Source organism: Molothrus aeneus, chromosome 2 (assembly GCF_037042795.1).
Source record: "Molothrus aeneus isolate 106 chromosome 2, BPBGC_Maene_1.0, whole genome shotgun sequence".
Lineage (NCBI taxonomy): Eukaryota > Metazoa > Chordata > Aves > Passeriformes > Icteridae > Molothrus > Molothrus aeneus.
The window spans coordinates 84,063,645-84,080,317 of NC_089647.1; the positions used below are offsets into that span (position 1 = coordinate 84,063,645).

General features: G+C 36.6%; 1 protein-coding gene across 1 annotated transcript in view; it reads left to right on the plus strand.

The window, feature by feature from the left end:
* The window catches only part of HERC2 (HECT and RLD domain containing E3 ubiquitin protein ligase 2), a 104,237-nt gene that overhangs the window by 38,631 nt on the left and 48,933 nt on the right, over window positions 1-16,673 (plus strand). The window contains exons 18-41 of the mRNA XM_066545195.1: window positions 612-840; window positions 915-1,039; window positions 1,532-1,710; window positions 2,621-2,805; window positions 3,175-3,330; window positions 3,587-3,772; window positions 4,605-4,775; window positions 4,883-4,986; window positions 5,097-5,247; window positions 5,860-6,074; window positions 6,945-7,077; window positions 7,174-7,301; window positions 7,424-7,619; window positions 8,230-8,366; window positions 8,874-9,047; window positions 9,138-9,274; window positions 9,773-9,924; window positions 10,352-10,543; window positions 11,372-11,559; window positions 12,828-13,020; window positions 13,605-13,787; window positions 14,346-14,530; window positions 16,159-16,306; window positions 16,398-16,594. Of these exons, the coding sequence (XP_066401292.1) occupies window positions 612-840; window positions 915-1,039; window positions 1,532-1,710; window positions 2,621-2,805; window positions 3,175-3,330; window positions 3,587-3,772; window positions 4,605-4,775; window positions 4,883-4,986; window positions 5,097-5,247; window positions 5,860-6,074; window positions 6,945-7,077; window positions 7,174-7,301; window positions 7,424-7,619; window positions 8,230-8,366; window positions 8,874-9,047; window positions 9,138-9,274; window positions 9,773-9,924; window positions 10,352-10,543; window positions 11,372-11,559; window positions 12,828-13,020; window positions 13,605-13,787; window positions 14,346-14,530; window positions 16,159-16,306; window positions 16,398-16,594 (4,044 nt within the window). The remainder of the gene's footprint in view (window positions 1-611; window positions 841-914; window positions 1,040-1,531; window positions 1,711-2,620; window positions 2,806-3,174; window positions 3,331-3,586; window positions 3,773-4,604; window positions 4,776-4,882; window positions 4,987-5,096; window positions 5,248-5,859; window positions 6,075-6,944; window positions 7,078-7,173; window positions 7,302-7,423; window positions 7,620-8,229; window positions 8,367-8,873; window positions 9,048-9,137; window positions 9,275-9,772; window positions 9,925-10,351; window positions 10,544-11,371; window positions 11,560-12,827; window positions 13,021-13,604; window positions 13,788-14,345; window positions 14,531-16,158; window positions 16,307-16,397; window positions 16,595-16,673) is intronic.

Consider the following 16,673-nt stretch of genomic DNA (forward strand, 5'->3'; position numbering starts at 1 on the left):
TTCTTACACTTTGAGCAGTCATTGAGCTGAATGTTTTCACTAAGTTGCTTGGATGGAAATCATGACCTTTAATGTGCCTTAAAGCACTTCTATTGATTTTAAAAAGTGAAGTAACTACACTATCATTTTATATTCTTTGAAATTTGGCATCTAGTGGTTGTTTTTTGATTTTCTTGATAGCTTCTGAGTTTCATTAAGAGTGAACTATAAAAACAATATCTAAATGTATTAAGCCTTGTACAGTCAGAGATTCTGAGCATTTTTAAGATTTCTAAATAGCATATTTAAAAGTGAATTACCTCTTTAATTGGAGTCTGACAGTCACTGAAAATGTGCTGTTTTTTCTAGCATAATGTAGTGACGCAGAAACAGTTTAAGTTATTCTTTAGGTTTACTTCAGATCTTTGGGGCTTATAGCTACCATTCATAATCTTGTATGTAAATTCAGGATGTAGGCAAGCCAGCATTTCCCTTTAATTTTACAGATTTGCAGGTGTAAGTTTGTATCTTGGTCACTGAAGTTACTTGCTCCAGGAGCGACTTCCTGCCAACCTCAACAAGTTCGTATCACTTATTAATTAAAATTTACCTTTTTTTTTTTTTTTTTTCAGCTTCATGCTGCCATTAGTCATCAGGTGGATCCAGAATGCCTTGGCTTAGGTTTGGGCAGCATCCTGCTCAACAGCCTGAAGCAGACAGTGGTAACATTGGCCAGCAACGCTGGGGTTCTGAACACGGTGCAGTCGGCGGCGCAGGCGGTGCTGCAGAGCGGCTGGTCTGTGCTGCTGCCCACGGCCGAGGAGCGCGCCAGGGCGCTCTCAGCGCTCCTGCCCAGTGCAGGTCGGTCCTCACACTGAAGCCTCCTTGTTTGGGCCTTGTGTTTGGACTCCATTCATGGCTTCTTCCATTCTTAGTTTCAGGAAATGAAATGAATGTCAGCCCGGGACGTAGATTTATGATTGACCTCTTGGTGGGCAGCTTGATGGCTGATGGAGGTTTAGAGTCTGCACTGAACGCTGCTATTACTGCAGAAATTCAGGTATGGTTCATCAGCTTTGTAGTTCAGGTTCTTCAGGGACTGGAGACTGGATTTGTTACTGGAGACTGGATTTATTCATCAGCTTTGCAGTTCAGTCTTCTTCAGGGACTGGAGACTGGATTTGTTACTTATATAAATACAAGAGTAAATGTGCCTTCAGTTATGTACTGTGCAGCAGCTACTGACATATGTCCACCCTGGTTTTGTGGAGTTCCCCTACACTTTTTTACCTTCATGACCTTCATCCCTCACTTTGCCTTTCTTTTTATAATTGTACAATTATATTAAAAACAATTATAATTGTTTTTTAAAAAGTGTGCCCATGTGGTTGTTGCAGAATATACAATATATGTCTTATCTGGTAGGAATTGTTTCATTTTTTCTGTAGGTAAAAGTAACTTGATCTTATTACCATGTTGTACTTGTTAGCAAAATGTTTCATTATCATAGTGGAAGTTCATGTGTTTTCTCTAACTTGATTTACTTTTTTAGGATATTGAAGCAAAAAAAGAAGCACAGAAAGAAAAAGAAATTGATGAACAAGAAGCAAATGCATCAACACTTCACAGGAGCAGAACTCCATTGGACAAAGACCTTATTAACACTGGAATCTATGAATCTGCAGGAAAACAAAGTTTACCATTAGTTCAGTTAATTCAGCAATTACTAAGGTAATTGTTTTGAATTTGTCTTTTACTTTTGTACAGAATATGTATTTAGATGTTCTATAAACTAGTCAGCTAAACAATGGTTAATTTTGCTTAATAAATAAAGTCTCTTGCTAGCATTTTTAGCTCTTCAGAATTCAAAATATTAAACATTCTTGTAGCTTGTCTGTAGTTCTGCTCTGTTTGCTAAGGAACAATGTTCTATACTAAATTACCCAATTTTAGAAAGATTGACTTGGTTTTATGGACTTTGATACTTCTTCTCTGAAAGAAGTATCTGAAAGTTTTTGTACCAGATACAGGACAAATGTTTAAAAGATTGTCCTTATAAAGTGTGAGAATCACCACAAATCTGTTTAGAACTGAGTATTTTGTGCTATTTATTTAGAACTGCCTCAAGGAGACTGTCATTCGGGAAGAAACCTCCATTTTAAATTCTTGACTGAGAGTTTTGAGTGCATGACCAATTAAGGTGCTGAAAACAAAGCTGCTTTATATCAATCAGAGGAGCTAAGGAGTACTTAACAGAGAGGATGTATAGCAGAAAATAATTATGAGTTTCCTTTTTCACTTAATTGTGACGGCAACCATGTAAATTAATCAATACTGAGGCTCTTTTGAGCTACATAGTGTCATGGCTTTCACTGCAGGCTGTCAGTAAAGATTGTCAAATTGTGTTTTGTAGTGAGTGATGACAAAAAGCATAAACTTGAGGTATTTTACAAATCCTGTTAATCAAAATGTAGTCACAAAACCATTGACTTTTTGGGCACTACAGTGCAGAGGAATGAAAGTTCTGTGCAGAAAATTTGCAGAGGCTTCTTAGATATTTATGCAAAATTGCAGCAAAAGCTTGACCCATGGACTGTCTTCACTCTGAGCTCCCCTTAAGTGACACTTTTGTACTGCTTAGGAACATCGCTTCTCAGACCATAGCCAAACTAAAAGATGTTGCTCGTCGCATTTCTTCCTGCATGGACCAAGAGCTTTATAGCAAGGAGAGATCTGCTTCTCTGGACCTGTTGCTCCGTTTTCAGCGTCTGCTTGTTAGCAAACTTTACCCAGCAGATTGTGTTGGCCAGGTCCCTAATACATACAGTAAGTTGTGGTTTTAAAATTAAAAGCAAATAACATCTGACCCCTCCCCAAGTATTTCTGTAATAGCTTTTACAGGATAGCAGTTTCTTATTTGAGTTTGTCTTCTTGTCTCATTTATCAGCCTGGTTGCTGTCTGAACAGTGTTTGAAAGTAGTTTATTTACATTGTTTTCTGTAAGTGATTTTTTTTTGGGTTAGGTGATAGGATCTAGATAATAAACTTTTTATAAATTTTTAAAAATACGTGATTTCCTAAATTAGTGCTAATATCCAGTGGCATAATTTCAGAAGAGTTTGTTAGCTTTTGAAGTCTGTTTCTTAAATATGACTTTGTGATGGTTTTCTGTGCTCTTCCTTTATTTTTACACAGGTCCTGACCTCTTAGGTGTTGGTTCTTTACTGAAGAAATACACTGCTCTTCTGTGCACACACATTAGTGATATACTTCCTGTGGCAACCAGCATTGCTTGTACTAGTCATAGGCATTTTGCAGAAGTATCTTGTGTTGTGGATGGAGATTTAACAGGTAGGTGTTTATTTCCTCTTTCCTTCCCCTTCCACAGAATTTTAAGACCTTCATGAAAGTTCTAAATGACTAACAAGGAGTCAGTTTAATTTTTTTGGTTAATGGGAGAGAAGGAGGGAAAATTCAATGAGGAAGGCAAGAGCTTTGTACTCAACGCTAGTCAAAGGCAGAATATATTAGTGGTGATTTACTTCTGCAATGCAATGAATGTAGAACTTGAACTAAGTGTGTCTTCTGTGTTTGTTTTTTGTTTTAGGCATTCTTCTTCCAGAATTGGTGGTTTCTATAGTGCTACTCCTCAGTAAAAATGCTGGATTAATGCAGGAAGCTGGTGCTATCCCTCTGTTGGCTGGCTTGCTGGAGCATCTAGACAGATTTAACCACTTAGCCCCTGGAAAGGAAAGGGATGACAATGAGGATTTAGCATGGCCAGGAATAATGGGTATGAACTTAGCAGCATCTTGACTGCTTTCATAAAGTAGCTATATAAAAGTGGTGGCTGTTCATGAACTACTCTCAGGAAAGGGAACCTGCTTAACAGTACAAAGTTTTATTAACCAAATTATATGGCAGTCATTAGGCAGTATTCATTTCTGTCAGTACATTCTTAAGGAAGTTACATATAGAGGTAGCATTAAGCAGAGTACAGATACTGCTTTTTCAAGAAGTAGTTCACATAATTTCACATTTTGAGTATGAAAAGTTGCAGTGAAAACCTGAGTAGTACATCTAGACATTTTGCTACTAAATTGTCTGTAATACAAAGGATGAGTAATGTGAAAGCTGTGAAATAAAGAATTCTTATTTTCTCTGGGCACTTTGTATTATGAGCTGTGTCTGTGGTTAAAAGAGAAGCTTCTTTTATATTTAAAAAAATCTGAATTTAAGCTGAAATGAAATACACAGCAAATTCCTTGCAGGCAAGTGAGTAATAAAACCAAAGTAATTTGGAGGAAGAAGCAATTAGAGCAGTGATTTACCAGCAAACTGATTGTTCTGCTCCACCTCCACACAAAACAGCTATATAGCTGGGCAATGCTAGGTGACATTAAAGATTAGTGCATTAGAACACAGTATTCAGACAGTTTAATTGCACAATACATAGACAGGAACATACTAATAGCCGCTTTTACTTTTGAGCATATTAAAAAATAAGCAGCTTTTGAACAGATGTGAAGAACTGGATTAGGCAGCTATTTAAAGAATGTTCAGGAAAACCACCTTACTTTCTGATTTTCTGTTGATAAATTCTCTTTTCTGTTTTATATGGATAGGTTCATTTTTTACTGGCCAGAGTTGCAGAAATAATGAGGAGGTGACACTTATACGTAAGGCTGATCTAGAGAACCACAACAAAGATGGAGGATTTTGGACAGTGATCGATGGCAAAGTGTATGATATAAAGGACTTCCAAACCCAGTCTTTAACTGGCAGTAGCATACTTGGTGAGAATTTTCATTTGACTTAAAGACACAAATTACTTTTGTTTCAAAACCAGGTGGAATTAACAAAATGTTTAGATACTGTATTGACTACCCCATTGTTTCATTAGCTCAGTTTGCTGGTGAGGACCCAGTTGTTGCTTTGGAAGCTGCTTTGCAGTTTGAGGACACACGGGAATCAATGCACGCCTTCTGTGTTGGCCAATATATAGAGGTAAAAATGTTACTAATGGGTAAATGCTTACTAAAGTCAAGCATTGATTTACTGTCAGATTTCTTGTTGGGGCTCAGTTCTAACTTACAGTTGCTATTTCTTTTGTGCAGCCTGACCAGGAAGTGATTACAACACCAGATCTCAGCACATTGTCATCGCCTCTGATAGACACAGAACGGAATTTGGGTCTTCTCCTTGGCCTGCACGCTTCCTACCTGGCAATGAGCACACCACTTTCTCCTCTGGAAATTGAATGTGCCAGTAAGCAGGATGTCATTTTGAGCTTTATTAAGTGATAAATACTTGTCAAAGCATGTGAGGAAAAGACAAAGGACAAATAAGTTAACTGAAAATTTAGCACTTCTCTAGTCTTGCTATCTTCTGTAGGAGTTCTGTATTCTTAATGAGTGTGGTAGCATTAGCTACTACACTCATCAAGATCCCAATAATTTAACAAGATTTAAATAGGGATTAGATAATTTTGAGCAGTTGAATTTAGAATTTCATAGTCTGCAACATAAAATAGAAAATGATGCTACACAGTCTCCTATCTCACCAATTTGTTGTCAGTTAAGAGTCACTCATGTGGTACTGGATATTTTCTTATTGGGTGTCTTGGTTTGGTGAATAGAAGGTATAATTCAGTATTAATAGCAGAAAAATTTCTAAGGCCCTATATCTCTATATGATAGCTTCCCTGTTAGCTAATGATTTCTTGGTTGCAGAAGCTTTTTTTTTTTTCTTTGAAAAAGCTTCAGCAGATGAGAAAGTTGCTAAATGTTGTTGAAGCCTGTGAATACATTTTACTAGAGAAATTGAGTCTTGATAGCTTATCTTTGATCAGAATATTCACTCATGTTTCCTTTATTTTAGAATGGTTGAAGTCATCGATCTTTTCTGGAGGCTTGCAAACTAGTCAGATTCATTACAGTTACAATGAGGAAAAAGATGAAGACCATTGCAGTTCACCTGGTAACACTACCCCAAATAAATCAAAACTATATACACATCGATTAACTTTGAATGACCATTCACAACCCTTTCTCCAAGCTATTGCAGATAATAATATTCAGGATCACACTGTGAAGGTAAGCCCTCAGTAGTTCTGTGCACAAATACTGTTTCTGAAGGGTGATAGTGATGAGGAAAATTCTCCAAAAGTTATAGCAAAACAATTGAAAAAGTTATTTCAGAATTACATTATGTGAAAGGAATGGTTGAGTACTACTAATGAATAAGATGTGTATATGTCACTTAATAGCATAACAGTATGTTATTTATTCAGAATTTTTGAGTGGGAGAACTAAAAAATTTGAATATTCTTACAAAAAAAAGGTAATGCATTACTTCTCATGTCAAGTTTCAGTAACATTGAGAGATCCTGCTCACCTTCAGTTGAAATAAGATGGATTTTCTTTTGTCAAGATGCAAGTGTATTTTATGTTTCAGATTCACATATGCCTTTGTCTTAAAATCCCTTTGGGCCTTGAGGTTCAGGTTTCACAAGGTTAGAATTATCACTATTATGAAAAACCTTGTGATTTACATTGATCACTATCTTTTGTAACACATTTAAATTTTCTAACCCTCTGAGTTCAGCTCCTTTATTACAAAAAACCCCAAAGAAGTCTTTAGGTATAGTGATGATGATCAATCATGATTTATCAGAAGACAATTGAAAATTTTGTTAGGTGACCTGACTATCTCATGAAGAGATCAAAGCAGTAGAAGCTTTATTCCTTGAGTCATGTTTCTCCTGAGAAAGGATGTAGGGTATTTATAGGATTGGGTTGTAGTTGCTGTGTGTTAAATTGCACATGCTGCCTATTGTATCTCAGGTATGTTAGTTCAGATTGTGGAGTTTATTCAGTGTTACTTAAATGCTGCCTGTGGTCTTTTGAGTGCTTACATTGTATTCGAAAATGAAGTTAAACAGAGGCTGTTGTGTATTTTCTTAGGACTTCTTGTGTCAAATAGAGAGATACTGTAAACAGTGTCACTTAACAACACCAATCACATTCCCTCCTGAGCATCCTGTGGAAGAAGTAGGACGTCTGTTACTGTGCTGTCTTCTGAAGCATGAAGATTTGGGTAGGTAGGCCTGTGGTGTGATTGTTTTGGCCAGTTTAAACTCTGCTACTGATGGCTTTGGAGATGCATATTCAAACACTGTCTTTTCCCATTAAGGTCATGTAGCACTGTCTCTTGTTCATCCTGGTACCCTTGGAGTTGACCAGGTAAAGCACAAAACCTTACCAAAATCTGTAGTGGATGTGTGTCGTGTTGTCTACCAAGCAAAATGCTCACTGATTAAGGTAAGCCTCTTAGCTGCTGATGTTAAGATTAATTTTCATTTGAAGTGTTTTATTAAGAAGTTATATATTGTTCATTTTAATGTGCATTATGGAGTAATTTAATCTTTCAATGTCTTTTGTAGACACATCAGGAACAAGGGCGTTCTTACAAGGAAGTCTGTGCTCCTGTCATTGAGCGTTTGAGATTCTTATTCAATGAGCTGCGTCCTGCTGTTTGCAATGATCTCTCTATAATGTCCAAATTTAAACTTCTTAGTTCCTTGCCCCGCTGGAGAAGGGTAGCTCAGAAAATCATTAGAGAAAAAAGGAAAAAAAGAGGTAAGGTAGAATTAGTGTTGTATTCTCTTTGAAACAGTGGAAATCCATCTTATTTCAAGGTTTGCTGCTTCATGAGACTCTCCTTAGATAAAGCATCAAAGCCATTTGCTTTCTGCTGCTTTTTCATGAAGTTTTCTAAACCAGAGGTTGCATGTCAGATCCTACAGCAAGAACTGGCAAACTAATGTGTCAAGTTTAGTTGAGATGTGTTTCTTCATGTTCCAGTGTATTAAAAATGATCCTTCAATATCAGACCTTCTGCATTGGTTTCAGTAACATTCCACTGGAAGTGACATCTTTTTAGAAATCGAGTTTTATTAAAGTGTAGTCAGACAGTGATATAACTGGAAATTAATGTCATCAAAGGGCTTTTCAATTTTGTCTATAAAGGTAAAAGCATACTGCAGGTAATACCAGAGTTCATTTGGTAATAGCTGGACATAGACTTCACCAAGAATGCATTTCAATTCTAATTACAAACAGATCTTAGGAATTGTGTGTGCTTAGATTATCATACAAACCTAAAAATGCGACCCTGAAAATCTAAACCTAAAAATGCGACCTGAAAATCTAACTGTACTGTATGAAAAAAGAATACTTTTTTTTACAGTGCCAAAAAAATCTGAATCTGCTGATGTAGAAGAATCCAAAATAGGAAATGAAGAGAGTGATTTAGAAGAATCTTGTGTGGTACCTCACAGTCCTGTACCTATAGATAAAAAGCCCATACCAATCAAATCACCCAAGGTAGGATATTAGATTCTGAATCAACCTTGTCAATAAAAATAACAAGAGAGAAAAGAATGAGCTAAAGCATGATTCCTATAACTTGACATTTAATGTTCTGATAATGGTGTTTACTGTGTATAATTAAGTGTGACATGTTGTTTCAGTGAAGCCTGGAATGATTTTTAAAGATAAGGTTGTACTATGTATTTAGCATATGTGAATATACCTTCTTTAATTTTTAAATTATTGATAATCTTAGATAAAGCTTCATTTCAAAATAAAATGTTGAGTTACTTCCTCTTTTTTCAACATTTGAACATTTGAAATTTTATGTAGCAGTAGTAAAAATGATAATGATTAAAATAATACTAAGTTCTTTCCTGACTTTTAAGAAGTTTTCATTTTCCCCTCAGCCCCCCCCCTCAGTATTTTAAATTTGGAAATTGTTTTGCATGAAATAACTTATATTTTCAGTAATTTAAAGTTGTTTAAAAAGTTTTGACATACTACCTTCTTGTTTTGCAGGATAAGTGGCAGCCAATTTTGAGTACAGTTACAGGTGTCCACAAATACAAATGGCTGAAGCAAAATGTTCAAGGCTTGTATCCACAGTCTGCCCTCCTTAACACCATTGTTGAATTTGCACTTAAAGAAGAGCCAGTGGATGTAGAAAAAATGAGAAAATGTTTATTAAAACAGGTGACATGAACAAAAATGTGCCACTTACATAATTCTGACAGTTATTAGCAATTTACATAAGTATGACAATTTGTTTTTTCCCTTTGACAGTTGGAAAGAGCAGAAGTTCGTCTGGAGGGAATAGACACTATTCTGAAATTGTCAGCTAAAAATTTTTTGCTCCCATCTGTGCAGTATGCCATGTTCTGTGGATGGCAGAGGCTTATCCCTGAAGGAGCCAATATAGGGTAAAACTTCTTGTTGCTTTTGCTTCTGTTAGCATTCAGAAACACAGAATCACAAGAGTGATTATATGTAGGTGCTTTTTATTGAAGAGCTCTGGGTGTCAGGGGTATTCAACCCAAATCTGACTCCGACATGCATTTGGGATGAACACGTTTTTATATTCTATTGTTATAGAACTTTCATGTTAATTATTAAACTTATATTGTTCTATTGTATACATAGATTTCAGCCAAGCATGGCTCCTCATGGCCCACCTTTAAATTTCTAACATAGTTTCTCATGATTATTCTTATGATTATACAATAATTATATTTCATTACTAAACAATCATCACATCTAACAATTATATCATTTATCATACTGCTTATGCAGGTGCAATGATATGGAAAAACACAAAGCCTAACATTTCAGAGTCTAACATTTTCCGGGGCCCCGCTATCACTTCCACAATTCTTTAATAAGAGAACAATACTTATTTTTGTTGTTGGTTTTCTTTGAAGAGAGCCTCTTACCGACTGCCTGAAGGATGTTGATCTGATCCCGCCGTTTAACCGAATGCTGCTGGAAGTAACTTTTGGGAAGTTGTACGCCTGGGCTATTCAGAATGTCCGGAACATCCTGCTGGATGCTAATGCAAAGTTTAAAGAACTAGGTGAATCTCATCTCCTTGCTGTTTTCTGTGGAGAAAACTGCTTTACATTAATATTATTGCATTTTTTTAAAGTTCCAAATAATTGGGCTGTTGAAATCAGTTCCCTTGATTTGTGTTGAGAATTACTTTGTGTTTGTTTCTGTGTGTTTTTCCAACCTTCCCACCGTGACCCTGTGTTAACTCACTTCTCAGTATTTGAGTATATTGGTGATTTCCCAGCAACAGGTGATTGATTACTCATTAGTAACATTTTAGCATTATAATACAAATTAGTCAGTTTCTTGGAACTTCTGCTTTTAAGTTCTCAAAGACAAGCAGGGAATAAAAAATAATTTAAACCATCAATCAAACAAATAAATCTATAACTTATTTTATTGTAGCTCCCAAATGTCAGCTGACTTTGTTGTTTATATTACGTTTAAACTAGGTCTGCAGCCTGTTCCTCTTCAAACAATTACTAATGAGAATCCAGCAGGACCAAGTCTTGGAACCATTCCCCAAGCACGTTTTCTGCTGGTCATGCTGAACATGTTGACCCTGCAGCATGGTGCAAATACCCTGAGCCTGCTCCTCAATTCTGGCATGCTGGCCTTGACACAAACCACGCTGCGGCTGATAGGTACAGTTCTTCTTTCTTACTTGGAGAAAGCATTTGCTTTACAAATTCCCTGTGTTTTCTACCTGTTGGTATACACAAATTACAGAATCACTTTGCTGCTTGAAGATAGTGCTTAATGCTATTTACCTTTACCCTGATACAAAAACCACATCTGCAAGCATGATTGAGAAGGAGGTTAATTTAATTGCAGTCTTTATTCAATCTTTTTTTTTATTGTTTGCTTTGGCCAGCCTTTTCTTAAATTTTAGTTAATGTGTAGTTTTGGTGGAACTGTTGCAACTAAATTAAAAATGGAAAATTTAAAATTAAAGTAGTAAAAACTGCCTAATCTCTACTCTCTATTTAATTTGTTCTACATATGAAAAATGTTGCCAGTCTGCATATTTAAGCTTGAAGCTTTGTTCTGTTATAGAAGTTCTCTGGTGTGTTTCGCTATGATTCAAATTGCTGTGGTTTTTCTCTCTTAGTTTTCTTATCTAATAGCAAACATTTGTTCCTGTAACTTGTGTTTAACTGAAGTGTGCACCTAAAGTTTTTAAAAAAATTCTGTTTGTAGAACCATTGAGCCAATTGAGTCATCATTATTAATGTCTTTTACTTGTCACTTGTTTTTTCATTCAAAATTAAGTATTTCAATTTCTTTGCATTCAAAACCATTACACTTCAGTTTTCTAAAAGGTCATTTGGCTTATCACCTGCTAGTCAGGTTTCATCTTTGTTGCTGCTTTTATATTACAAGGTTTATGTGCCTGTAATTTTTCATGTGATATAGGTACATATATACATGTGTAGCTGGATAAAACCTCTTTTGTGTTTTTTCCTTGTTAGGACCCAGTTCTGATAATATTGAGGAGGATATGATTGCCTCTTCTCATGGGGCTTCAGCCACGGTCCTAGAGGAGTCAAGAAAGGAAACTACACCTGTTCAGCTCCCTGTTTCTGGACCAGAGCTGGCAGCCATGATGAAAATTGGTACCAGAGTGGTCAGAGGGGTAGACTGGAAATGGGGTGACCAGGTACAATTTCTTTAATACAGGTTTTGGGTGTGTTATTATCTAAAGTCTCTGTTCAACAGACTGTCTGTGAAGTTTCTGGTCCATCAAACTTAAGGGCATTTTACACTCCAAATGTTGAATTAAGGATATGGGAATTTAACAGAAAATAAACCTTGCATTTCAGCTGGTCCTCGGAGATCAGAGGAGCTGGTTGCAGCTGGGCTTGAATTCTGATTGTAGCCCAGTCTAGCATTGTAAGTCTGAGTTTGGAGGAGAACTTGCATGAGCACAGAAGCACAAATAGTGCAGCTTCCCAGTGCAGTTCTGTAGGTCTGATGGATTCAGTAAGGACTTGCATGATCCCAGCTCACAAGTAGTATGGTTACTTGAAGCACCAGAAAAGCAGGCTCAGAATTGCTGGTGTTAAATGCTCTAACTACAGAGTGTTAGTATGTGTTGTGACACAAAGCATAGCAAGAGATCTAATAGCACTATATATATGTATACACACACACACACGCATATATCTGTATGTAAATTAATATTTCCAGGTGTGCTCCAATGCTGTTGGAGATGCAAAGCTCACATAAAGGCTTCTCTTTGGGAAAAGAAGAGAGATGTAGTCTGTTAACAGATCTTGAGCAGGCAGGGTTTTCCCCCTCCAGCCCTTTCTTGCCCCTGCAGCCACTCTTTTCTATACTGTAAATTTTGGCCTGTCCGAATGGGATGGAACAATCGTGTTCTAGATGGGGTTTGGTGACTTTGGCCATATGTGCATTATTACACATCCCATGTTTCCCTTCATCTGCGTGCTGAGGGGTGCCTAAGTCAATAATAGGGCTCAATGAGGCTCTCAGTTACCTTCTGTCAGAATTTATAGTTGACAGAAGAGGTAGAATAAACACTTTGGTCCTCCTCCATGTACTGAGGCAGACTCTCTGACCTTCATCAGAGGGTCTTTGTGTGCGTCCTTATCTCCTGAAGGAACTGAATTTAAAACTATGCTATAATAGTATCCATTTCCAACTATATAGGACATAACTTCTACTTATGTAAGACATAGTAAAAGAGATCTAATCATGAGTGTCCAAATATGCAGCTTACTGGGGTGATTCTTTTGAAAATTGTGAAATGCTTTCTAACTTCATGCTTGATTTTTGAAACCCCATTGAATGTTTACTGCCTAATCATTAGGTTAGCAGCAAAAAAGAGCAATTGCATTATTATTTTATGAGCTTTTGGTATGAATTAATGTTGTTGATTGAGGTTGAACCTCTCTCTTCTGTCAGGATGGACCCACACCAGGTTTGGGTCGTGTGATTGGAGAACTGGGAGAAGATGGCTGGATTAGAGTGCAGTGGGATACTGGAAGTACAAATTCTTACAGAATGGGAAAGGAGGGAAAATACGATCTCAAACTAGCTGAGCCACCACCTGCAACGCAGCCCACAACAGAGGATTCAGACACTGAGGATGATTCTGGTAAAAAAAAAAAAATGTGGAGACACAGTTTTATTGAATTTTAAAATTGGTATCTTGTAATATAAAATAGTTTTTTCACAGGAGCAAGTGCTTCATCAAAGAAGATTCATTTAATAGGTGTGCACTTCTGACCAGAATCTTCCTTAATGTAACTTTACTGTGAAAAAGGAAGATACGCAAGATGGTGTCCCATTGTTGCATATTCACGGGTCAGAGGAAATAATATTATTTGGTTGAAATAGTTACAGATACCTGGAGGTATCTATTTTAACATATGTTAATAACATTCTGAAGTGGGTTTTATATATGGTCTAATTATACATTTAGTCAGTGTTTCCCTATTCTTGGCAATATTTTGGAATTCCTTTCAGCTGGGTACTGCTAGAAAAAAACTTGAAAATATATGTGCAAAACACCTGGTTTATATTTTGCACTACTTAGTTGGCAGTAAGGAATCTTCATGTCAGATCATCTCAGAGAAACTATTTATGACAAATCATTCACAAAATGTTTGTTTGAGAACCTTCGTGAAATAAAGTAACTCAGTATTAATGTATTCCTTTGCCTTTTATGTCCCCCTTCAGAAGGAGAGCAAGTTGAAAGGAATCTCCACCCTACTTCCATGATGCTGACAAGTACTGTGAACCTGTTGCAGACACTGTGTCTCTCTGCTGGTGTCCATGCTGAAGTCATGCAGAGTGATGCTACTCGGACTTTGTGTGGGCTCCTCCGCATGCTTGTGGAGAGTGGAACAATAGATAAATCAGGTATATACAGCAGCAATCTCACTGAGCTCTGTGCTTGTCTTATGCTTTGTTGTCTTGTAAGTTTGTACATCTTTTCTTACTAGTTTTTAATCCTTTTGAGGCCAATGGCTGGAAAATGCATTTTCAGAGCTTTTAAAATCGTAATTTTTAAAGGTAATGTAGGTGATCCTGTGCATTCTTAGGATATAAACAGTAAAAGCAGAAGAAATGCATGAGATGTGAATTGTTGACTTAGACAATTTATTAGCAATCTTTTTGTGTTTGGCAACAACAGTATGACTGGGTGTGTCATACTCCTTTTCGTAGCTTTCGTGTAATTTCAGAAGTAATGCTGTTAACTACTTTGAAATGAGGAAATAGTGTAATGATGAGAATTGTTTTAAAGGTTTATTTTATAAAATTAATTACAGGCTCTCAAATTGAAATTAACAGTTCACATAAAGACAGTGAAACAGCTTGGTGTTCTGATTTGTCCAAAAAAGACCAGTGTAGCATATAGAGAACTACATAACTGGTGAAAAAGTCAACTGTTACATGTATATATCTTTTTGTTTGTAGCTTCCTTGCCAAATAAATTAGTTTATAAAGAACAGCATAGGAGTTGGTGCACGTTGGGATTCATTCGAAGCATAGCACTCATGCCTCAGATGTGCAGCACTCTGAGTACCTCTCAGTGGATAACTTTGCTAATGAAAATTGTTGAGGGGCATGAATCTTTCACTGCTGCTTCACTACAGAGACAGGTAATGTGTGCATTTCCAAATTACTTCAATAGCCAATAAAATTAGTAGACTTTAGTTTTCTTAAAAAGAAAGGTATATTTTACAAAACAGCTGTGACGTGTCCATAAATTAGATTTTAGTTAGTTGGGAAAAAGATAACATTTTCTTAATATTTAGGAATTACTGTTTTAAATTTACACCTCTTGAATTTTGAGCCTTCAGGATACTATGGACTCCCTTGTTCTATTGAAAGAAAGGTCAAAATTGTGTTCCAGAACTGTGCTTCAGAAACTCCCGTATAACATTTTCTACAAGTTGAATAAATGAAAGAATAACAAGTATATGGTTAGGAAAAAGTTACATTTCCTTTAAAGTTACCAAATTACATATTGTCTACTGCCCCTATTTCCATTGGAAACTGTTAATATTTAAATTACAGTCTCTGTTAAGAAGCTACATCTTTGCATCTTATTTTGGTATTGTATTTCCCTTGGCATCTTTCCCCTTTTCTCATTTCTTCTTTTATTTTTTATCTCTTTTTTCCTCTTCTGCTGTTCCTTAGCATCTTGTTAGTGCCTTTTACATGAGACTGAAAAGTTTTTATGGAATAACTGCCAAATTTTAAGGCTTGGGGATCAAAAGATCATCTTATTCTTTTCCTTGATAAGCTAATCAACATTTATTGATCATAAGGCCCTGTTCATAAAGGCCTGTTCATTTTTGTGTGATCTTGCAGTAAATTCTTACCAGTATTTTTAATATGCTGAGATTTCTGTTATCATCCTGGACTTAGTGCAGTAGAGTCATCTGTGCTGTCCAGGGAATACTCAAGAGAAATGACCATTCTTCGTGTACTTCATGTACCAAGTCAAGAACAACGAAAAGATGAGACCTTGAAGTTCTATAAAGACATGTTATTGGCAGAAGTTTGCAAGAGGAGAGTTATCTTTGCTGTTAGTCACTTGTATTGGTCTTCTGGGTAGAAGATGAGGAAGCTCAAAACCTCAAGTGCTCCGACTCAAAATATGCAACCACCTCTGGTCTTTGATACTGCAGTGCTGCACCTGCCCCTGTTCCTTGTCAACCTTGCACTGAGTGTCTGGGTTCAGAGATGCCAGCCTGTTCCTTCTGTACTGTGTTGGAGGCCCTGGTTTCACAGTGCCTACTTCTGACTGTCACTGTGGCTGCTTTTGCCTGCCTTCCACCATTCAGCTTTTTATCTCATGAATTTTAACTATTATAGCTTCTTTGCAGAACACTTGGAAACTTTCTTTCTGAAGTACATCTTAGTACTAATTTCTGAATTTGCAGTCTGAACAAACTTTCCCATTCTGTATTCCTATTTTTCCTATTTGTTTTTTTCTCAGTGTGCGTGTCTCATGTCCTAAGAGGTTGGTTCACTAATATAATGTGCCAGTAAAATTGTTACTGGCTCTGAATTGTATCCACTCATTTTAAAATATCCCTTAGCAAACTCAAGATCAGTAACTCTGTAATTTTCACAGCACAAAAGAAATCAACATTATAAAAATAACTACAAAGGAAAGCAAACTTTAAAAGCTTCATTCTTTTGTACCTAATGTATTTGAGAGTTTCTTTAGTATTTGGTGATGTAGACTAGAATGACACTAATTTTGTTCTCTTTTTAGATCCTTGCTGTACATTTATTGAAAGCAGTACTTCCATCCTGGGATAAAAATGAAAGGTCAAGAGACATGAAATTTCTCGTGGAAAAACTGTTTGGATTTTTAGGGAGCCTGCTTAGTACTTGTTCTTCAGATATCCCACTACTCAGAGGTAGACGATTTTTCCCTCGGTGGCTTGTTTTCTGTATGGGAAAAGTGTGCAATAAACTCATGACTGTTCTGCCACTGCTTTGTCTTTCCAGAATCTACTCTGAGGAGGAGAAAGGCCAGGCCCCAAGCATCTCTAACTGCCACTCATAGTAGTACTTTAGCAGAAGAGATAGTGGCACTGCTGAGGACGCTGCATTCGCTCAGCCAGTGGAATGGACTCATAAACAAGTACATCAACTCTCAGCTAACCTCCATCACCCACATCTTTGCAGGAAAACAGTCAGAAGGGGTAGTTTCCACGTTTTAAAATAAGCTCATTTTTATAGCAATATTTATTTTGAAATTATAAATACTAAATCTTTGTAAAC